Here is a 24,149-nt window from a genome sequence, read left to right as displayed (position 1 = left end):
GCATTTTCAGCTGTTTTTACACCTGATTTACAGTTTCTCTTTTTTTTTTTTTGTGCAATGTTTAGACAGTTTTTCAATTTTAGTAGTCTTAAATACTTTGAATGTTTTTTAAAGCAGTTTTGCATGTTCCCCCCCCCCCCCCCCCCCCCCAATACATTTTTTTTTCATGCAAAAATTCTACTAATTCTTTACTTTTTTAAGCTGTTTTAAGAGTTTTTTTTAGCCTTTTTCCAGTTCAGGCGTGTAAATAAACAAATGATGAAATGTTTCTGATTTTGAGAAAGCTTCAGGACGCCACATGTGGCTGCAGAGCCGCAGGTTCACTTCAAATCTGAACAACTAAATCCACGTTAAGAAATAATCCACTGAACGCTTCTAATTCAAGAGATGAATATGTGAAGTGAGATATAATATACTGTGTGAATAAAATCCAGAAATTGCAGCATCATGAGTCACTTCCAAACACACACACACACACACACACACACACACACACACACACACACACACACACACACACACACACTCACACAAACACAGATAGACAGTGTTTGACAAGCAGAGCTGAAGAGACAGATGCTGATGGGAGTGTGTGTGTGTGTGTGTGTGTGTGTGTGTGTGTGTGTGTGTGTGTGTGTGTGTGTGTGTGTGTGTGTGTGTGTGGCCACAGTGAGAGATGAATAAGCCGATACCTTTTCTTTCTGCTCTCGGCCTCGCCTGTCCACTTCACGGCTGCTATGTGAGGCCGCTGAAGCAGAATGGGTGGGATGGAGGGTGAGAGGTGCAGTGTGTCATGGCTTTAATGGACGACAGAGATACATACACACACACACACACACACAAACACACACACACACACACTGGAACAGAGCACACCGGTGAGGACGCACGCAAGCGTACAGACGACACAAAGCGATGCATCAGGAATCACAACACAGACACAAAATAACTCAACTCCAAAACATCACTTGACTTAAGGATGGTATGGAATGTATTTCTCATTGAATCGACTCCCTACTGCCACCTAGTGCACAATAATTTTTTCTCTTCATTCTGCACCTTTAAAGTGACGCCATGACAACCTCTCATGACCCCCCGATGTTTCCTGATATCGCCGTCACTCTACCTGATGTGTCTCGTCCCAGCCGTTCTCGTCCCTGATGCCCAGTTTGGCGTGGTGGTAAAGCAGTGTTTCGCAGCAGGAGGTGTCGCCCCCTGTCAGCACAGTGTGGTAGAGCGGCGTCAGCCCTCGACGGTCCTTGTAGTCCGGAGATGCACCCAGAGAGAGCAGGACCTGCAGGGTGACGCCAGAGGACAGCACACGACCAAACTGTGTGACTGGAAACGAGAAAAACTATTGAATGAGTTACTTTAGAGCACATTTTAGCTCCGGTGCTGCATTCAGCCTAATTCCATCAGGTTAACTCCATGTAATCTATGTTACTCTAAAAATAAATAAGATCTGGGATTATGCTGAGCGTGATAATTTTCCTATGTTATGTTCACTATGATGATGGTTCCCATTGTAATCCAAACGCTTTGTTTGTTTGTTTTTCTTTTGATGCTCACATTTGTACAATATTGTTTAGATATTTAATTAGGCAAATGTTTGGCTGTCTATTTTCAGATTGTTAATATTTGTATATATCATTATTCACATATTTCTAAAAATATTTTTACCTTTATTATGTACATATTCTATGTTGTATTTCTTTTATTATTATTACTATAACTATTATTATTATTATTATTTCAAACTGTAGGATGCAGACATATTACAGGATACATACAGGATAACAAAAATAATAATAAATAATAATAACAATAATAATAGTAATAATAATAATAATAATAATAATAATAATAATAATAATAATAATAAAGAACAATCTTAAAATCTATTTTTAGAGACTATTTACATTAAATATGAGCATTTTTACAGAAAAACAACCTTTTCAATCAATCTTTTCTAAGCTAAAACAGTAACATCATAGGATGAATACTTGTTTTAAATTGTAAATCAATAAAAATATTCATCAAAATCGATATTTAAACTCATTGCAAGAAGGTTGTAGAGGTCATGTAACGCTGGAGAGAATAAGGCATTGGAAGTCTAAAGTAAAATGCATGATAAAATTCATACACGTGTCTCATCTTTGTTGAAATATGGTGTGGTAAATCAAATTATTTCATATTGACTGAGAGCCTTCAACCTAAAGATTTGGCTGGTATGTAAATGTGCGACGAGCTTTTAAAACCAGGTAATCTGAATACTAATGTGTCTTTCTCAGCTCTTGCTGAATAAAGTCATGCAGTTTTTTTTTTTTTTTTTTTTGCTGAAGTGCATGTTGTGTGGGTGGGTGTGGATGGCTGAGTGGGAGGGTCTGTTTATTCTTGCCTTCAGCTTGTTTACTTACAACAACTCAAACCAGAACAATAGCGCAACCATCTCAGGGTGAAATCACCACCGCGAGCACAAAGAACCCCTGTGCGAGCTGAGTCTCCATTTCTTAGTGTCGCAAATACAAACTGAACGCTCTGCTGCTGCACGACGACGACGGCGACGAGGTGCGAGTGTTTACCAGCAGAGCTGTATGGCGGTGGCCTCGAACAGCCTTGTGTAGCGATGTGAGTCCGTCTTTGGCACGAAAGTCGATATGAGCCCCCCCGTCCACCAGGACCCGGATGGGCTCACCTCCACCTGGCTCACACTGCACTGCCAGCGACAGAGGAGTCTCTGAAGGACACACACACACACACACACACACACACACACACACACACTGTGACTTCAGAGAAAGTTTCTTGTTTGGAAATTGAGAATCAAAAAACGGCAATCTGGTAATTTTTTATTTTTTTGTTTAATTTTGAACGTAAATAAAAGAAGAAAAAAACATACATTGCAGTATAAAAGCTAACGTGTATGAAAAGGAGTAGGAGGTACGCTTATCAAATCACTACCAGTGGGAGGGGATATTTCCCCTCATGATGTCACTGAGGGAATATCACTTATTGGCATGTATTAGCACACATTGGCTAAAAGGTGGCGCAAGCAAGTGAGGGAGGTGACAGACTTTCTTCACTTCTGGGGCGATGAAGACACTTATTACTGTTAGAAAACCAGAAGGGAGATCATTTTACATCTTATGGGACCTTTAAGTGGAAAAACAGACGTGTCATGATTTGTCACTATTTATTCTAAAACTTTTGCAAAGTGTCACAGTTTTTTTTTCATGCATTTATAATAACAGTAGACAGCAAGAAAATAGAACAGTTACCAACTATGGTCACTAAAAAGAGTTAAATAGACGCTTCTTTGACATTTGAGACAGAAACAAAAAGCTTGTTGTGGGTGAGGCTGAAGGAGAGTTATGGGGGATATTTCAGAATAAAACTCGACACTGTGCCGTGACACGGACATGAAAAAAAACACACACAAAAAATCACCAAGAGGAGCACTCCATAAAAACTCTCCAGCCAATTCAGCAGTAAAGTTCAATGAGACCTGGAAGATTAAAACCAATCAAAGTGTTCCCCATAAAAAAAAATAAAAAAAAAAGGCTGCCTCATGGGACTTTGTTGGCACTGAGTAAGAGCTATTCTATTTTTTTTTTTTATCCACAAGCAGCTTTTCTTGGGGGGAGGGGGCGCTAAGTGTTTCCCCTGGCATGTGTATAGTGTATGTATATAATTGTATAAAGAATAAATTCCAGTTCTGCATTTTGAGTGTCTGTTTACACGACGACTGCGCAGAGCCACCGAAAACGCAACTTTTTGAAAACGGCTTCCAAGGTGGAACTTTTTGAAAACACTTTGTCTCAATGCAAACGGCAGAAATTCTGCCACTGGACAATAAGAACAAAGTTTCCTTTAGGTGTCATGACTACCAGTCCATATTCTCCTGGGACTTGGTACTTTTATTTTGACAGTCACCGTAATAACAATCCAACTTGGTCGTCTGTCCACTAGAATGTTTGTGATCTCCCGTTTAATATTTATACCATATTGTTCTCCGCTGCATGTGTGTGTGGTTTTCATCACAAAAACAAACAACAGGAAAACGACCTTGTTTTCATAGTTTCTGTCGTTTCCGTGGATACGGATGTTGTTTTCAAAATGTTTCCTTGTAAACGTAAAACACTGTCGTGTCAACGGGGCTTGAAACTCGAGCTGCGATACTGCCGGTGCTGCCATGAAAGCTCACTGCTCAAAGCCATGCTGTCAGGGTGAGTTTGTAAAAACACCCTTAATGCAACAGTTGTTTTTTTTGACTTTTCGCTTTATTTTGCATCATTAAAATTGGCTTTTCTGTTCAGACTGTAGTCATTTTCTGAGGTAATTGGTAGCTTTAGTGAAAATATGGACATTTACGTCACGTTAACTCTGCGTCACAACAAAGAAAAACTTCAAAGTTTAAATTCAAATGTTATTACGGTACTATTTAACCAGTGTTTGACCACCAACCCCCCCGGGGGTTTGATCGGGGCTCTCTGTCGCCCCCTTGTGTCCTGCACTGGCAGTGAGTTTCACATCCCCGCTGACTGGCTGCGCTCTGTGTTTTGACACTAGCGCCGAGAATGGCCGCGGTGACGCCGTGTCACACACCCAAACTGTAAATGAGCCCCCCCCCCCCCCCCCCCCCCCCCACCACCACCACCACAACCAGTAGTGCGGGGTATTGGCTCAGATCCTTCACAACGTGTTAGACCAACAAGCTGCAGAGCCGAGGGCAGAAAGCGGGGGGGGGGGCTCGATGCTCGCACACAATTTAAAGGTCCAGTTCAGACAGAAGATTTCTAATTTCACCACTTTCATCCAATTTAAATCGATTTTCCCAAAGCATCATCTGGAGTGCCAATTGGGTCCAGTCGGACAGAATCTAAGCGACTCCTCCCTCCGGCTCTCCTCACCTCCAGTGTCGGTGTCCTGATAGTTGGGATCGAGGCCTTTGTCCAGGAACTTGGCCATCTTGTCCACGGCGCTGGTTTGAATGTAATCCATGAATTTCTTCAGGCTGGCCTGCATGTGGAGAAAATATCCCAATATTTTCTAAGTGCATGATTTTAAACATTCCCACCAAAGGGGTCATATTCTACAGCTTTTCAACACTTTATCCTCAGTCCAAGTAAATAAGGTTGTATTTAATAAATCCCTGCAGTATCCTGAATAAAGCAGGCAAATAAGAAACTTCTGTGATATTGTAGAGGCGTGTCTCTTACCTTGGTGTGCAGTTTGGCCAGTTGCTTCTCGTCTAAATTTGTCTGTTTGTAGACCCTGGTTTTATAACGAAACTAGAGAGGGAAACAAAGAGTTAATCCAAACACGCAAGCGCCTTTGTCCTCAATTCTCACAGCTTTTGGCCTAGATCCACAGGAAAATGGTTCCTGCAGATTTATTGTTCGGAGGAGCTTTATCTTGTTTGTAATACAGACTCGCTCCTCGACTTTGCAGCAGTTTGAACGCAGAGCAGGAAAAGACTGGAGAAGAGCTTAGAGGCCGCGAAGCAGCAAACGCATCACAAACACTTCTTCTGAAATTCTCTCGATCGGATCCAGTCTCATTTATATAAAATGTAATTTCACAATGTTTTAATTTGAAATATTTTCCACTTAAAAGACTGATTCTAAGTCAGTTAAATAAATAGTCCTCTTTAACAAACGATCTGAAATATTGTATTTTCAAATAACTAATTGAGTCTAATAAGCAAAGAATATCCTTTAACAACCTCTAAGTATTTAAATGTTCAATATACACAATCTGAAGGATAAATACTGTCTTTGTTGACACTTTAAACCTTTGTATGAGACAAATTTGAAACTAAAAACATAAACCATGTGAGTTCAAGGAAGATAGTTATTGTGCCTAAAAAGGAACATTTATAAAGCGATTTTTATTTGTATTATTTCAAAGATGGTAAAATGCCATTTTAGATCATTAATATAAAATATAATCACTTTTGAAGTGTAAAACAGACCCAAATCAGATTTATTTCAGAATTTAAAGCAAATAAAATACAAATGAGCAATAACTTAATGTCCTTTTTGCAAAACTTTACCCTATAGCTCCTCACTAGATGTCTGATTTCTTTGAGTATCACGGGGCACTGTGTTGTTCTATATTCAAAGTACTAACACAAATACTGTTTTATCCGTTTGCTTTGATTAAGTTTAAAACAGAAGTTGTTGTATAGTATAACTTTATCAATTATCATGAAGAAATTAGGAAGTTAATAAGATTAAATAAGGTCAGCAAAAATAAAACTAAATTAAGCTTATGGATTAGTTACTCAACAAGCTCCACAGATCAGCTAAACCAGACTCATGCTTTGCTGCTGCCAAATGAATAAAGATTGAATAACAGTGACCCCTGGAGGACAAACACGGGACATCACATCCAGCTGAGCTGCTTCACCAGAACTGACCTCCAAGTATGGCACTCCTTTCTCAAAGGATTGTGGGTACTCTCTGAGCAGCCGCTCCTCCTCCAGGAACTTGGCGTCGTGGCCGTCGGTGGCGGGCTGAAAGAGGCCGTAGTTCAGGACGTCCCGCAGCGACTCGGTCAGGGAGCAGAGGACCTGCTGCTTGGCCTTCCACACCGTGGCGTCCGGGTTGAACCGCAGGCATTTCTGCAGGAGGCGCAGACGAAGAGAGAAACTCAGGGGACTGTTGCACATCATCTCCTTCGATTAAAACACAATGCTACTCATTTGTGTCAAAAGCACATTATATAGATATATATATATATATATATATACATGGAAAGATGACTTTTCAGTCTGAAGACTTAATGTTAATACTGAAAACTCATAAGAGTACAAACACGTAAAAATACAGCAAAGTGGGGCATCACTTTTTTTTTACCCTTAGCTGATTTTTAAATTTATTTTGATTGTCAGTGTCAAAAAACATATATCACGTTTGTTGTACATCGGTAAAACATGTTTCCCTGCACAATGACATTCTGTCAATAGTTAAATAACATTTAAAAGAGCATGTCAAAGAATTTTTTTTTTTAATATTTGTAGCTCCCCGTGACAAAATACCTAAATTCAAGACTCAACAATTGGCAAATGCAATCGAATAATGCTGGAGAATAAGTGCAGCATGTGTGGCTGCTCCCGCCGAGGCCTGAACCTGGAGGAGCAACCTGAGGATGTCAGTTCACAGATGTTTCCTGTCCGACCTGATGGAGCCTGACAGGATCTGCCAGGAGACTGAACTTCACAGATCCAGATGTGCACAGCCTGCAGAGACTTATTAAAGCTGCGTCGGCTGCCAAGTGGCTGGAGGCATAAGTCCCGAATCAAGGAATCTGTGTAAATGACTGATTTAGGAGCCAGTGTTGCGGATTACGGTGAACACAATACCCGGATTATTTCCCGCATCATTTTGTGGACTTCCACATTTTTTCCCAGGATGCCTTGGAGAGTTTCTGACCCACAGCACAGCTCAGCGGCGACCGGATGATCTCACCGACTGCAGCATGGCGAGGCTGCTTCCCCCTTCGAGCCAGAAGGGGGAGACAGCGCCGGAGTGAAGCGGGTGATTCCCACCGGCCTGAGTTGTGGGTTTGCTGCAGCTCCGGGTGTCTCCGGTGGGGTCGTGAACGGCCACCACAGTCAGCAGAGTGGAGCCAAACTCACCTCACAGATGGCTGACAGAAGGTTTCTGGAGAACCCCCCCACCCCCACGACTTCCCTCTACCTGTCTCTACCCCCACCACCACCTCTGCCTCCTGCCCAGAGTGAAGTTGGGCTGCTTTGTGACCTTGAGGCAGCAGCGGGGTAATTGGTGCTTTGCAGAGAGTTTCCAGCTTCCTGCGCTGCATTACTGCACCCCCAGCATTCATTCAGTCTTTGTCAGTCATCTTAATCGCTGTACACACACACACACACACACACACACACACACACACACACACACACACACACACACACACACACACACACACACACACACACACACGACTCTGCTGTGTGCTTGTGCAACTGTATCAGTGATTTTGTGTGTGTGTGTGTATGCGTGGCCCACGAAGATAGATAAAACCCCGCACGCGGGTTTTGTGCAGAGGAGTAACATAACATTTTCTCCCTCTGTTTTATTCAGTGTCTCTGTTCCCGCACAGCCAACCCGGTCGCCACGGCAACCGGTTCATTAGTGGAGCAAGCTGCTTGTTGCCATGGAGACATCCCTGTGTTCCCTAGGAGATGGGGTACTGAGAGGCTGTGCATGCCGCTCATGTGTGAGCACGTGCATCAGCGTGCACGGGCTTGTGTGTGTGTGTGTGTGTGTGTGTGTGTGTGTGTGTGTGTGTGTGTGTGTGTGTGTGTGTGTGTGTGTGTTACTGTAGCGTAGCGAAACAGCAGAGTAAAAGGGAGGGCAACGTCTAACATTTTGAGGAGGGGAGGGAAAGCTGGAGAGGAAGAAGAGGTGTGTGTGTTTGTATTAGATTAGAGTTCACACACACACACACACACACACACACACACACACACACACACACACACACACACACACACACACACACACACACACACACACACACACACACACAGCACCTACAGTCCCACTCTGAAATGAATCCCAGTCGCAGCAGGAGAGAGTGAAGGTTCAGGATCCAGTTATCACAGAGGAAGAAGAGCGTTCCTCCACCATGTTCTACATTACAGATAATTATCAGAATCAAGATGAGCTGGGTCCATATCTTACTGTTGGACAAACATCTGAAAGCCGTTTCTGAGGCTTGGGGGGGGGGGGGGGGGTATTCCCGACACAGCCAGGTTTCCTATTGATTTGTATTCCTCCGGGAAAATAATTGATCTTCCATCTTCTAACTAACCAGCAGCCAATTAGGGCTAATCACACATTTATCGTCCTCATCAGGCCTTCACAAATAAAGCTCAAACGACCATTTTCTCCACACGTTAGTTCCATATTACAGACAAATATTTAGTGATAAAACATTACATTCTGTATAATGTACGATCCATCTATCTATCTATCTAAACGAAAGCGGTTCACAAATGTAAGTGGCTTTTAAGGCAAAGTGTTTCTTTTTTTAATATTTCCTCTGTTTGTAATGAACCCGTCTAGTTACCGGAGTTGTACTTCAGTCCGTATTCACAGTACTCCTTCCACTTGTATCAAAGTGATTTCCTGAGTAAACATGTTTTCAATCAGGCTTTAGAGAGGAGAAGCTCATCGCTCGGCGTTTCCTGTTATTTGTCTTTCTGTAGGCATAATTACGACGGCGTTCGGAGCCCCCGCTGTGCGCAGGTGAGCCGTGACTCATTAGAATCTCCGACGCTCAGCAGGATGTGATCACGGTTGGGCTTCTGCCTGTCGGGCCTCCGCTGCAGTCGCTTCTCTCCGAAGGTTCGACTCCTCCAGCTCATCATTGGGAGCCGAGAAATGAGAATAACAGTTTTTGTTCTCCTCGGTGAGAGCCGAGAGACGAGATAAGATCCGGTCCTGAACTCTCACTGTTGGTTAATCTCGGGGCAAAACATGAACATTGATCCAGCTTCTTTACGGTTCTACTCCCTCCGGGGTGCAGGGAGCCGATCAGCTGACTCAGTGACGGCAGGTAAAACGACCACGCCAACTGAAAAACACCTCATGGGGTGGAAGTTTTCGAAAACGCCACGACTCCGTTGCCATGTAAATGGGGCGAATACCACACTTCCTTGGAAATGCCTCCAGAGTGGGATGATTCTCTGGCGACTCCAAGGCTTCGCTAACAGACGCTTCAAGTGGAAATGCGTTGTTTTTGTTTCGCGTCGACACGGCAACGTTCTGTAAACGATGCAGCGAGGATGTAGGGCCACTAGTGGGTGCTGCTGTTCGTTTTTGTAACGAAACCACAAACACATGCGGCAGAGAACAATGAGCTCTAAACATTAACAATGGGAGAACACGGACATTCTAGTGAAGAGATGACTAAGTTGACTGTCAAAATAAAAGTACCAAGTCCCAGGACGATATGGAGGAAAACGTTGTCGTTATCGTCGAGCTACTGAGCATGTGCAGAAGAACTATTTACCGTGGTGTGAATGTGTAGTAGCGACATTTCGACCGTCAACAAGAAAACGGGGATCGAGGATTAGCAGAAAGTCTCGTTTTCATCCGTTTCCACGAACAACAGAGCATTTTCGAAAAGTTCCATCTTGGGAGCCGTTTTCAAAAAAAGTGCATTTTCAGTGTCTCCGTGTACACGGACAGCAAAACTGATCTTTCCCAGCTGAATGAAACTTTTTAAAGAACCGTACAGTTTATGAGAATGAAAAACTTACAACTTTTTTGTTGTTGTTGTTTTACATTGCAGTCTTAATGCCGCTCGAAGCCCTTCTGTTTCTCCTGAGAGGTTGTTTTTTTTTTTTTTTTTTTTCAATTTTTTTTATTTATTATGCAGACGAAATAACTCCAGTCTTGCCTCTGAAAGCTGTGATCACACTTTCCCACTCACATACGCCCACTCACTCTGTCCATGCTGCTCTTTATCTTAACCGTGCCTATCTGGATCTTACCCTCCCTCCTCCTCTCTCCATCCGTCTCACTGTCACTTATCTATGCAGAAATAGGAACCCTCCCTCGCTCTCTCTCTCGTTCCCTCTCTCTATCCATCTCTGCCCCTCTGGTCTTTTCCTGCAGGCCAAACGCAGAGGGACTCGGAGCCTTTAATGAGACCTGTGGGGAAACAACCCCCCCAACAGCGTTACACACACTCCCTCACACACACACACACACATGTCACAGCCATGTCGCCATTAAACTGCTCAGATTTCTACGGTCCGTTTTCACAGAAATGATTTCAAAGGGAGAATGTTGAACTTTATGCAGGTTCTGGGCGTCGGTTTACACGAGACTCAGTCTCACATTGAACAGTATTCCATTGAACGATGATACTTGAACATTTGCACTTTAACTCACCATCAGAGAATGTTACGAAAAGCTATATTAAGTCGGCCATAATTCAAATCCAAAACTTGTATCTCGATATGCGTACATAAATGTGCAAAAACACACAATACATTTAAATTTCTTCTGTAAAAATAGATTTTTGCTATTATTTAGACAAGTAGCTCACTAAAATTAGAGTGTAGAAAACTTTTTATACAAACTTCTATCACAAAATAATAAACTTTCCCACTTCAAATTATTTTCTTCGAGGTCGAGAGGTTTGGTGATGACATCATTTTTCGCACAAAGCCGAAGCGTCGTTTAAAAAAGTTTCCTCGCTCTTAATAAAAGAACAGGGATGGGGTGGTGGTGGTGGTGGGGGGGCCCGGCTCCCCCGGGGGTGCGGGCGGGCTTCGCCGCCAGGATTGGGGGGGTTCTCAGCCCGCTCGGCCTGGGGGCCCTGCTCCGGCCAGTCTCGGCTTGGCGCCTTGGGCCTGGGGCCCTGCGCCCCTTATCCTTCTCTTGTGGGCTCTTGGGGCCTGGGGGGGATTCCTCTCTGCATTCTCCATCTGGTGCTTTCTGGGCTGGGGCGTGGCTCTCTGGGGGGGGGTTCGCTGGGGGCCCCCCCCCCGGGTCTGGGGGGCTGCCGGCGGTGTTTGGGCCCGATGGTCAATGCCGTTCCGTGTGGAGGATCGGGGCAAAAACGATGCGGCGTTGTCGTGTGGTCAGGGGCTAATGAGCGTGTACTCCTGTTGTTCATGTTTATAACGTATTGTTGTGTGTGTGTGTGTGTGTGTGTGTGTGTGTGTGTGTGTGTGTGTGTGTGTGTGTGTGTGTGTGTGTGTGTGTGTGTGTGTGTGTGTGTGTCTCATAACAAAAACAAACAGCCCCCACTGGTGGCCCAACATGCTAACTACATCATTTTCAGTGTTTCTGCCGTTTCTGTGACTTTTCTGAAAGAGAAAACGCCAAAACGAAGCGTTTCCACTTAAAACGTCGAGTCAAGCTCACGTTTTGTCTCCCAAATAGTTTTTTTTTTTCCTTCTTTCTCACTGCAGCAGCTCTGAAGCGAGAATTGATTTTTTATTGCAACCCTGTCCTCCTCCCTCCCCTGTTGTCTTCATCATCATTCCCTGCCCTCCCTTCTCTTCTTCCCTCTGTTCACCTTTCATTAACATACATCCTCCACAGTGCTGGAACAAGGCGTGGTGGTCTCTCTCTCTCTCTCTCTCTCTCTCTCTCTCTCTCTCTCTCACTCTGTCCTACAGTCAGAGTAGTGCACATATCTTCAGCTCCTGTGTGTGTGTGTGTATATTTCAGAGTAGGAACTGTTTGCGAGGCCAGCGCTTGCCTCGGGGCTCCTGCTTGTATTCTAAAGTTTGCAAGGAACCCAGCTCGAGTCGAACGGCGGAGAAAAGCTCATTTGTTTCACGCTGCTTAATGCGCTCGGCAGGCAAGCGGCAGATCGGCCGCGTGCGCGCCAGACTCTGACAATCTAATAAACCTGCGTGTGAAACTGCCTCGGCCTCCCGCTGCGGCGCCGTCGTACCAACCTCTCATGGTACTCGGATCCGACTGTCAGTGTGAACACGACCGAGTTAATGGACCAGGCCCCTTTTAAACCAGTTGATGAGAACGGCGCTGCAGAATATCAACCAAAGACCTGAATCAACATCTTTATATGTCTTTTAAATCTGCAGAAATTACTTCATAAGTGTAAAAAGCACCAATCTCAGGGATAGATCTGTGACTATAGAATATATACATTAGAACGAAGGTCTGCAACATTTATGACCACAAAACATGTAAATTACCTTACAATTACAAAAAGAAACTGATTTAGAAAAATAAGAATGTAGTTTGCAGTTTCATAGGTGATATACATATACATATATATATATATATATATATATATATGTATATATACATATCACCTATCTTCACGAATATTCCCGATTTAGATATTTCATCTGCTTTAACTATTTAACTATTAACAGCTGCTGTATGTTTTATCGTGGTTCGAGCCGTTTTAGGCGGACCACCTTTTCTTTTTTACTTTGTCATTTTTAAAGATTCTTTCTTCTTGTTTTTTTCCCTTATTTGTTCTTTTTTTCTTTGTTTTCTTTTTTTCCCTTTCCTTCAAAATACTCCACTAGTAATTTTATTCTTTTTTAAACATTTTTAACAGCATAGCATAGCATAGCATAGCATAACATAATATGACATGACATGACACAGCATAGCATAGCATAGCATTGCATAGCATAGCACAGCATAGCATAACATAACATGACATGACATGACATGACATGACATGACACAGCATAGCATAGCATAGCATAATGGTGAATACTCAAACTGACTGACCCAAAAGTCACAAAACTACAGAGGCATTTTAAATCACAATGTAATAACATATTTGTGGAGAATCTTATCTTCCCAGTACTTGAATATTATTGAGGAATAATAACAGAATAACTATATTTAATCTAGATTAGGTGTGAAGCCTCCAATCAGGATACATTTTATTATTGCCATATGAAAGTTGATTGATTAATCAATCGTCAATCTGTCACTAAAAACAGTCACTGATTGGTTAATATCCGAGGCGAGAGCTACGCGTTACCCCTAAATCTGAATAATTACTAAAGTATGTGTGACCTCTTCATCACGGAGCTGCATAAATTCACTTGAAATCTTCCACCCTCCATCCACAATATGTGCATCTGCGCTGTGCAGTCACTCTGGCCTCATTACAACACAATTAACAAGCAATCACAGTTTATTGAGGGTGAATTAGCCGACGCGTAGAACAGAGGCAATGTACTGGGAGTGAGGAAAGATATTATCGACGCCGGAGAGAGAGAGAGAGAGAGAAAGAGGAGAAGGAGGGCAGGGGAAACGGATCAGAGGAGGTCAAACAGGAAGATCAGAGGGTTTCTGCTCTGGAAGGACAGCGTGGGAATAAATGAGAGTGAAAAATGACCATGGGCGGAGAGATGGTGCTCGGTGGAAAAGATGAGTCAGCACTTCTTGGCGGGGAACTTCGCCAAGGTCATATTTTCTTTTAGAATTTATCAGTTTTAGTGCGTCTTTACTAATAATTACCCCAAACACAACACAAGGAGGATATATGTCCTATTGTCTAGTCTCTAATACGTCACTTTCAAAACGTTGGCGTAAACCAGTGGCGGCTGGCCAGTAGAGGGCACCAGGGAGCTGCTCACTCTATGAGAACTATAACATTTCACCACTAGGGGGCCTCTCTCAATTTAAGAAAGGCAAGATTATTGTAATGTGGTTTATAAACGCACTGTATTTAAATTAAGTTAACACTGGCTAAAATAAAATTAAATAACAACGAAGACATTTACTAGCAGCCACCACCAGTGTGAACGTTAAACCTTAATCTATCGACCTGAAAATAGTCATTTTCCTCACATCTTATACAAGGGACACGTAAAAGAAGTGATTTTAATCACAATGAATATCCATCTCATCTGACACATCTTCAATGAAATTAGAATTAAATATTATGAATATATGAAATATCCGAGGCTCGGCATCCTAACCCTAATTCATCTTTATATAATTCTATCTCATTTACGTCTCTATTTTCTACTTTCATCGACCTTTACTGGCATCAGGTGTGTACATTCATGATCCTGACCTTTGACCTTCCTCATCAGTTCCTACACAAGCGTGACCTCGAGCAGGATCTCCACCCATACAGTCGTCAGTTGTACAATTGAACTCTGATGCCGATTTGTGAGAATAAATAGGGAGCAGGGCATTATTTATGGCACCGGATCAACCACACACACACACACACACACACACACACACACACACACACACACACACACACACACACACACACACACACACACACCGCAGAAAACACCCATGCACAGATCAATAATAAATCACACAGCGGCACGAGGGAGGAAGAAGCGAGGCGTTTATAGTGCAGCGGGGCGGTGGATCTCAAACACATTCAGTCACATGAACATTAACTTCATTTGTTGTTGTTTTTCTTTTAATTCCTGTAAACGAAGCGTCAGAAGGGCTGTGATTGGCTCAGAGAGAGGACAGACGGCTAATATCTGAGGACTGCAGCCCTCTTTTCGTCCAACACAAAGGTAGCCTGGATCGGCGTTACTCCCTCCGTTTGCTCCGCTCCTCCTTTTTCCATCCTTCTCTTGTAGGTTTGATTTTTTTTCTTTTTTTCCCTTCAACTTTCCACCCCGAAGCAGACTTTGATGAAGCCTCAGTCCCTCACAACCTCGGATTCCTTCAGTCGTCAGAACTAAACGCTCGCAAACATAAAGACTGTGACTGCGGCGGTTAATTCTTGCATAAGAGGGAAGAAGTGGAGGGGGAAGGAAAAACTCGAAAATTCAAATTATAGTGCTAAACCAAAAGTTCAACAGGCACTAGATGTCTATGAATCCTCAAACCCATTAACCACAGTAACTATTAAATACTTGTGGGCTGTTTTAGGAAGTCGAGCATTTATTTACAGACTGAGGTGAGGAGTAGATCCACGCTGACGGTGTTTTAACGTTCAGCCTCAGGCTTCGTTTGCAACGTTTACAAGTGAAAATGGAAAAACCTCCGTGGTGTTTTGGGCGTCGGTTTACACGACAACGGTGCTCAGGACTTTTGGAAAACGCTCCGACTCCGTCTACTGGTCATGTGTATCACGGCCGGAGGGAATAGTTGTTCTGCACATGCTCAGTAGAGAAAGAATCTCGTGACTCCCGGTCCATATTCTTCTGGGACTTGGAAGTCTTATTTTGACAGTCACCGTAAAAACAATCCAACTTGGTAGTTTTATTTTGACAGTCACCGTAATGACAATCCAACTTGGTAGTTTTATTTTGACAGTCACCATAATAACAATCCAACTTGGTAGTTTTATTTTGACAGTCGCCTTAATAAAATTCCAACTTTGTAGTTTTATTTTGACAGTCACCGTAATAACAATCCAACTTCGTAGTTTTATTTTGACAGTCACCGTATTAACAATCCAACTTGGTAGTTTGATTTTGACAGTCACCGTAATAACAATCCAACTTCGTAGTTTTATTTTGACAGTCACCGTAATAACAATCCAACTTGGTAGTTTTATTTTGACAGTCACCCCAAAAAAACTATCCAACTTGGTAGTTTTATTTTGACAGTCACCCAAAAAACTATTCAACTTGGTAGTTTTATCTTGACAGTCACCGTATTAACAATCCAACTTGGTAGTTTTATTTTGACAGTCACCGTAATAACAATCCAACTTCGTAGTTTTAATTTGACAGTCACCGTATTAACAATCCAACTTGGTAGTTTTATTTTGACAGTCACCGTAATAACAATCCAACTTGGTCATCTGTCCACTAGAATGCCCGTGTTCTCCCGTTGTTCATGTTTAGAGTGAGTTGTTCTCTGCACGCTTATGTGTGGTTACATTACAAACAAACAAACAAACAACAGCACCCACTAGAGGCCTGGCACACCAACTACATCGTTTTCAGCGTTTCTGCCGTTTCCATGGAAACTGGCATCGATTTCAAACTGTTACCATGTAAATGTGAAACCTTTCTGAAATGATAACACAAAAAGAACAACACCTTTTCACTTCAAAAGTTGTGATTAAAAAACCACAGAAAGTATCTGCATCTTTATTTGTCTTTACTTCACTGAGCCGCTGCGACTCGAGATTAAAGACGCAGGAACTCCCAACTAAACTTCATCATCCAGTTTAAATTGATGTCGCCTGACGTTCGTCAGCAGAAGAGGTTTTGTCTTGGAATCGGTGGCGTGGCAGTTAATAATCACTCTCCGCCGCAGAGCAATCATTTTGTCTTCACGCTTCAAGCAGAGTGGAGTTCAATAGAGACCAGACTGACGTGATGGAGGAGGGGGGAAACTAAACCAAGGAGGTTTGGAGGTTTGGAGGTTTGGAGGTTTGGAGGTTTGGAGAGCGAAGGTGTGACGAAATCGAGCAAATGTTGGAAAATCAAGAGTTTAGAAAACCGGAGTGAAGGAATCGTCGCCGCTCATGACTCATGACGTGACCTGGGACTCCTGAGGAAGATGGCGAGTCCATGATTCTGGACCTTCATGATTCTGGACCTTCATGATTCTGGACCTTCATGATTCTGGACCTTCATGAGTCGGTTAAAAGCAGCGACGCTGCCGAGAGATTTTCATTTTGAGCTTCATCGCTGCTTCTAAAAGCTCTCAGAACACTCTTCCTCTCTCTCTTCCTCTCTCTTACACACACACTCTTCCTCTCTCATGCACACTCTTCCTCTCTCTCTTCCTCTCTCTCTCATGCACACTCTTCCTCTCTCTCTCTCTTACACACACACGCTTCCTCTCTCTCTCTCTCTTACACACACACTTCCTCTCTCTCACACACACACTCTTCCTCTCTCTCACACACACACGCTTCCTCTCTCATTCACACTCTTCCTCTCTCTCTCTCTCTTACACACACACTCTTCCTCTCTCTCACACACACACTCTTCCTCTCTCTCTTACACACACACTCTTCCTCTCTCTCACACACACACTCTTCCTCTCTCTCTTACACACACACTCTTCCTCTCTCTCTCATGCACACTCTTCCTCTCTCTCTCTCTCTTACACACACAATCTTCCTCTCTCTCACACACACACTCTTCCTCTCTCTCTTACACACACACACACACACACACACACACACACACACACACACACACACACACACACACACTCTTCCTCTCTCTCTCTCTCTTACACACACAATCTTCCTCTCTCTCACACACACACTCTTCCTCTCTCTCTTACACACACACACACACACACACACTCTTCCTCTCTCTCTTACACACACACACACACACACTCTTCCTCTCTCTCTCACAAACACTCGTCCTCTCTCATGCACACTCTTCCTCTCTCTCACACACACACTCTTCCTCTCTCTCTTACACACACACTCTTCCTCTCTCTCACACACACACGCTTCCTCTCTCATGCACACTCTTCCTCTCTCTCTCATGCACACTCTTCCTCTCTCTCTCTCTCTTACACACACACTCTTCCTCTCTCTCACACACACATTCTTCCTCTCTCTCTTACACACACACTCTTCCTCTCTCTCTCATGCACACTCTTCCTCTCTCTCTTACACACACAATCTTCCTCTCTCTCACACACACACTCTTCCTCTCTCTCTTACACACACACACACACACACTCTTCCTCTCTCTCTCTCTCTTACACACACACTCTTCCTCTCTCTCTTACACACACACTCTTCCTCTCTCTCACACACACTCTTCCTCTCTCTCTCACACACACACTCTTCCTCTCTCTCTTACACACACACTCTTCCTCTCTCTCTCATGCACACTCTTCCTCTCTCTCTCTCTTACACACACACTCTTCCTCTCTCTCTCATGCACACTCTTCCTCTCTCTCTTACACACACAATCTTCCTCTCTCTCACACACACACTCTTCCTCTCTCTCTTACACACACACACACACACACACACTCTTCCTCTCTCTCTCACAAACACTCGTCCTCTCTCTCTCACACACACACTCTTCCTCTCTCATGCACACTCTTCCTCTCTCTCACACACACACTCTTCCTCTCTCTCTTACACACACACTCTTCCTCTCTCTCTCATGCACACTCTTCCTCTCTCTCTCTCTTACACACACACTATTCCTCTCTCGCACACACATACTATCCCTCTGTCTCTCTTACACACACACTCTTCTTCTCTCTCTCTCTCTCTTACACACCCACTCTTCCTCACTATCTCACACACACACACTCTTCCTCTCTCTCTCTCTTACACACACACTCTTCCTCTCTCTATCTCTCTTACACACCCACTCTTCCTCACTATCTCACACGCACACACTCTTCCTATCGCTCTCTCTCTCTCGCACACACACTTCCTCTCTCTTTTGCTCTCTCTCTCTGGGTCACCTTGAAAGTCTTACTCCTCTCTCTCTCTCTCTCTCTCTTTCTTCTATCACTCTGCTGACACGACTTTCAGTGTTTTTGCAGGCGGTGCAGCGAGTCAAAGGGAAAATTACACCCAAGTTTCCTCATATTATGACAGAACCGACCACATTTCAACCACATGAACGACGACGGCGTTGAAGCAGCACCGAGATGTAAACTTTTATTACTTCAGGTCAGCAGAGGTGAAAAATAATGATCTGTAAATAGTTGAGTATTTATTTTGCTGAGGACTCTTCACTTCCACTCGCGTCTTGTTCTCTGCATGTGTGTCGTTTCATTATAAGAACAGCACCCACTAGTGGCCCAACATGAAAACTTTGTCTTTCAAAATGTTTTCTGAAATGAAAAATGCAAAACTGATGCGTTTTTACTTGGAAAGTTGTCGTGGCAACGGAGCCTAAATGATTGTGTGTCAGATTTGTTTGTGGGTTTTTTCTTAACTGCGACAGGAGAAAAAGGATATTCTGATATATTCTGAAAGTTTGTACACACGAGCTGCTTTGCTTATATTTTGAACGCGGCCGTTTCATCCCTTTCGATTGACATCGTTTACCCTTCGTCACTGTCAATGAATATCGAAAAGAAGAAAGATGCAGACATCCTCCTGTATTTACTGACGTCATATATAAAGATAATGACCTATTTTTACACGTATGGAACATTATTTAGCCACAGAAGTCACATGATCCGTAACATCCGCTCATTAACACACGGAGTTTGGTGTCTCCCCAAGGTCACTCTGACACATGACATGATGGGCGGGGGGGCGGGGGGAAGGGGCGGGAGAGTCAAACCGCCAACCTCACCCCACCTCTCCTCATCTAACTGGAACACAAAAACATTCTGACGGTAGGAAAACGCCCCTGGACAGATAAACACAGAGAGACAGACTCTCATTCTCACCTGCAGACGATGTATAGACGCCCATCACGCTCATGTGTTGAGAGAAAAAGGAAAAAGCTCTTTTCATCCTAGACTTGAACCAGAACTAGATTCTAAGGATTCTACTTTTTCTTTTGAGGAGAATTGTGCTGAAGGTAAACTGGGCCCGCTGGTCTGATGGTGTCGTGGAGAACAGAACTGCCTCAAACATCACTCACCGTTTGCTTGATGTCTGGGATGCCAATACGAAACACCATCATGGCGATGTGGGCGTCCTCGGCTGGCACCGAGCTGCTGCTGCGCTCCTTCAGCCGCCTCTGCTGCTGCTGCATCTGATTGGCTGCCTGCTGGTGCATGGGCCCCGGGTTGGACGAGTAGGGGTTGGCAGCGTGTCCGGGGTTCCCCGCCCGGATCTGCCTCTCCCCGGCGGGTCGCCCGGCCGCTTTGCCCGACTGCCGGTGCCCTTCACCCCTGCCCCCTCGCGACAGGCCTCCTCGCCGGGCCTCCTCCACCATCTCCTCCGCCTCGTCCTCCTCCTCCCCGGCCAGCTCGCCGTTCTCCTCCTCCTCCCTGTTCTCGTCGCGCTCGTCCTCCTCCATCTCCTCTTCCTCCTCTTCCTCCTCCTCCTCCTCGTCCTCCGCCCCAGGATAGAGATGTCGATTGTTTCCCAGCATCCTTTGTTGCTCCTCGTCGCTGGACAGGGGGCTGAACGGCATCGTCATGGCGACAGAGAGGGCGGCACCAGGGGCAACGCCATCGTTCTCAGAGAGACACTGTGGGGGGGGCGGAAGAGGAGAGGAGATGATCAAAACAAATAAACTGCAGAAAGTTTGTCTTTTGCTCGACTTTCAGCAAAACATCAGTCACAAAAACTCTGGTTACTATGGAAACAATGTGTTTTACCTCCAGTCATGCAGTACTGAAACTCTGAACTACTTGTGGCCTACTTACGCCTCACACACACAACACAAGGACGAGACACTGCAGTACCACCATGAGCCATCAGGGGGCAGTGTTGAGATTAGAAGCCTATAACAGATCATTGCTGTTTGTGATGTTGTCTCCGATTACGCCCCCTTTTCAAAATTAACTTTCTCACAAAGTTAGTTATCTTATGCCCAAGAATTATTGGTATTTGGAGGATTTTAATTCACTGTGGCGCCCTCTGGTGGACTGCATGTTAAAAGCCAATTCCAAGGATGCGGTCACACTCTCACCTTCAGGATCAAGCCTGACACAAAGACAATATTTGCCTGTTGATGTGAAACACATTGATTTTTTTGCTGCCGGTACAAAATAAGATATTAAACGTAAAGAATGATTACGCAAATGTCCTATTGTGTAGTCTCTAATACGTCACTTTCAAAACGTTGGCGAATATTGGGAAACGGTGCGATGCAAGAAATCAGAGTTGCGATTGGAGTCGTATCCCGATTTTGACTTGATTATTGTTTATTTCAACAGTAACAAAGATCTTCTCTAATAGCAACACGGCTTAATAAGATCAGTTTAAAACACGATCCACAGTTTGCATTTTACGTTACTGACCTGTAGAAACATCAATTCAAATATGTATTTCTACACATTTTACAGGAAGACATATTTCCCAAAACCGTCTTGGGGTTTCATGTCATTACATTTGACCTGATGACACAATATGGATCCATATTAGTACCAGCTGGAGAATTAATGGTAAAGTTGATCCACTTACTGTGTTGAGGTTGGAAATAAAACAACAAATATTTTAGAAATACATAATTCACCAAGAAAAGTAAAAAATAAATAAATTAAAATATATTTTTAATTCATTTGGCCTTTTTAAAGACAACTTTTGAAGTTGGTTTCACATTGGAAAGCGTGTCAACCATTGACCTTAAACTAAACTTTGCCCTTTGAACAGGAAACAAACTTTAACAAAACCCAGGAAAGTAAATTAAAAACCTGATTTTAAAGCTTCAGATCATCAAAACCTGAACAGTGCACCCTCCAATAATCACTTAATTCCCATATTCAAATGACATTATTCAGTTTCTGTCAAAGCTGTGTCCTTCTGGCATTTGGAATATAAAGTTATTTAAATTTTACGTTATTTTCAATGTAAGTGGCGCCACATGTAGGATGAGCAGGAAACAGAGTGGGAATTCCACCCATGAAAAACCTTCTCTGCCGATCAAATTAAGATTTATTTATTTATTTTTAATTATTGTTGATTCTTGTTTGGTGAATTGTACGATTGTAATCTAAGGAAACAAGACAACAACTAGTCAATACAAAGATGGAGAATTTAACTTGTGATTCACTAAACAAACTCATCCTGTCTCGCTCTTTGGAGAAACGAGAAACTTGCAACAAGAAACTCCACAAGCTTCAAGTCCTGGTGTGCAAAAGTAGCCTAAATGCCGCTTTGCTCCGTATTTAATGTTTCCTCCTGAAAAGATAATCTTAAATTGTTTTGGGTTGTTTTGCGTGCAAAGAAAATCCAGCTTTCTCCTAAATGTACTCAGTGGTAACAGACAATATGAAAGACGACACACTCCTGTCATCGGCCCCAGGAGAACGAGGAGCCACTTCAGAGCGAGATAGCAGATCTGTCCCCGAAGGCCAGCGCCTCGCCTCGCCTCGCCTCGCCTGCAGGGTTTTCAGCACCACTACGATGTGGACAGCTCCTCACAGGGTCCGACTGCCTCTGAGACGCTTCACCTCGGGAGGCCTTTTCAAAAATGGCTGCGTTTCCAGCGGCTCCGCGCACCTAAAAGAAAGCTTTACTGTTTCCACTCGGAAAACCGTTTCCCCCCTCGACAAGCGACCCGCCGCCAGCGAGAGAGAGGAAACGTCTGAAGGAAATTACACGGATTTATTCGAGTGGCTGCAGCTAACAGTCACTTGGAGGATTCATAATGAATGCCCTCTTTCACCGCCGATCTGAGAAATTACAAACGATTTCCTCTCATCCGAGTCAGTATGATGTTTGTTTGTCGTTTCAATTCGAATGGATTATATTAGAAGCACACAAATGAACGACCTCACAGCAGATTATATGCATTTGAGGGTGAAGATAAGAGATTTTTGTTCTTTCTGATCACATATCACATCTGCAGCACTGCAGGAGAAGAACAGCCTGTTGATCTTGTTGTTCCGAGTCGTTTGTCTTCTGGCCTGTTTCCACCGGGAATGGGGAAATAGTGAACAGAAACACAATCTGGTGCATTCAGGCTCCATGTCATCGTCTAAATTTATTAGATGCACAGCGCATGCAAAGGACGAAAATGATATATATTTTTTTTTTCACATAAATCAGTTACAGCATTTCGCAGCTGAATGTTGTTAACAGTTACAGTGTAGAGCAGCACTTCAGAGGAGCCGCATGGTGTGTGTGTGTGTGTGTGTGTGTGTGTGTGTGTGTGTGTGTGTGTGTGTGTGTGTTACTGGGAGACCCGAGGGAATCGGAGCCTTGTTGTGAGGGAGAAAATGTGTTAGACGTGCAACGCGGAGGCTTTTCTCCAGAGACTCTGAGACCAGAGCTGAAACTCACAGCTGTCCACCAACACAAGAAACAAAAGAAGGAGGAAGAGGAGGAGGAGGAGAGAAAAAGGAGGAAAATAACAATAATCATAATAATGATAATAATACGATGTAACTTTAAAATAAGAAACGGTGAGAGGAGTTAAACACAGAGATGTTCAGCTCAGCTGCAGTCTTGATACTTTAATCTCTTTAAAAAAATAGAAAAGCGAAGGAACAAAGAGGAGATGATTTCCTATTTTCTGGGAAACGATGAGCTCCTCACCAACTCAGGGTGGAGCATGTGACACCTCGGCGTGTCAAAGGATCAACTTCAGAATGTGACTGCTGCTCTCTGAAGCTGTGGTTGGTCTCACGCCTGAATGTGTCTGAGATTTACCAGAATCAAACCCAGAAGCCCGAAGGTCTTCAGGAGTCAGAAGAAACGAGGTGAAGCAGCTTTTGGTTCCTATACTCTTCTTCACCTGTGGAACAAACTTCCTGCTGACACACTCGCTTCTTTGAAATCAAACTTTATTTTTCAATTAAACAATATATTTGACTCATTTTATGGCGTCTAGTTTAATAAAGTTTCTCCTTTTGAAGCCCTTTGTTTTAACGTATTTCCTTTATTTCCTCGTGAAGCAGTGAAGTGCCTTTATGTCTTAATGCTGCAGCAGAAATCAATACACCTTGTCTCGTTCATGTCGATGAAACATTTTGACATGCAGCAGCAGAAAACAAATATTCTCAAGCTTTACAAATTCCTCAAATAGATTCTAATCATACGATCCAACAAAATCGGGTCAAATCTACAATAAAACAAGCAGCTTAAATAGCATA

The 24,149-nt window shown here is 43.5% G+C and overlaps 1 protein-coding gene across 1 annotated transcript in view; it reads right to left on the bottom strand.

Moving 5' to 3' along the window:
- shank1 (SH3 and multiple ankyrin repeat domains 1) overlaps nt 1–20,527 on the bottom strand; it is a gene marked incomplete at its 5' end in the record, with an annotated part of 66,293 nt that extends 45,766 nt beyond the window's left edge. The window contains 6 exons of the mRNA XM_080487278.1: nt 1,127–1,294; nt 2,583–2,737; nt 4,911–5,019; nt 5,220–5,291; nt 6,422–6,625; nt 20,024–20,527. Of these exons, the coding sequence (XP_080343404.1) occupies nt 1,127–1,294; nt 2,583–2,737; nt 4,911–5,019; nt 5,220–5,291; nt 6,422–6,625; nt 20,024–20,527 (1,212 nt within the window). The remainder of the gene's footprint in view (nt 1–1,126; nt 1,295–2,582; nt 2,738–4,910; nt 5,020–5,219; nt 5,292–6,421; nt 6,626–20,023) is intronic.
- Between the last annotated feature and the right edge of the window lie 3,622 nt (nt 20,528–24,149).

This window comes from Lipophrys pholis (genome assembly GCF_963383615.2).
Source record: "Lipophrys pholis genome assembly, chromosome: 19".
Lineage (NCBI taxonomy): Eukaryota > Metazoa > Chordata > Actinopteri > Blenniiformes > Blenniidae > Lipophrys > Lipophrys pholis.
This window is presented reverse-complemented; position numbering and strand designations above follow the sequence as displayed.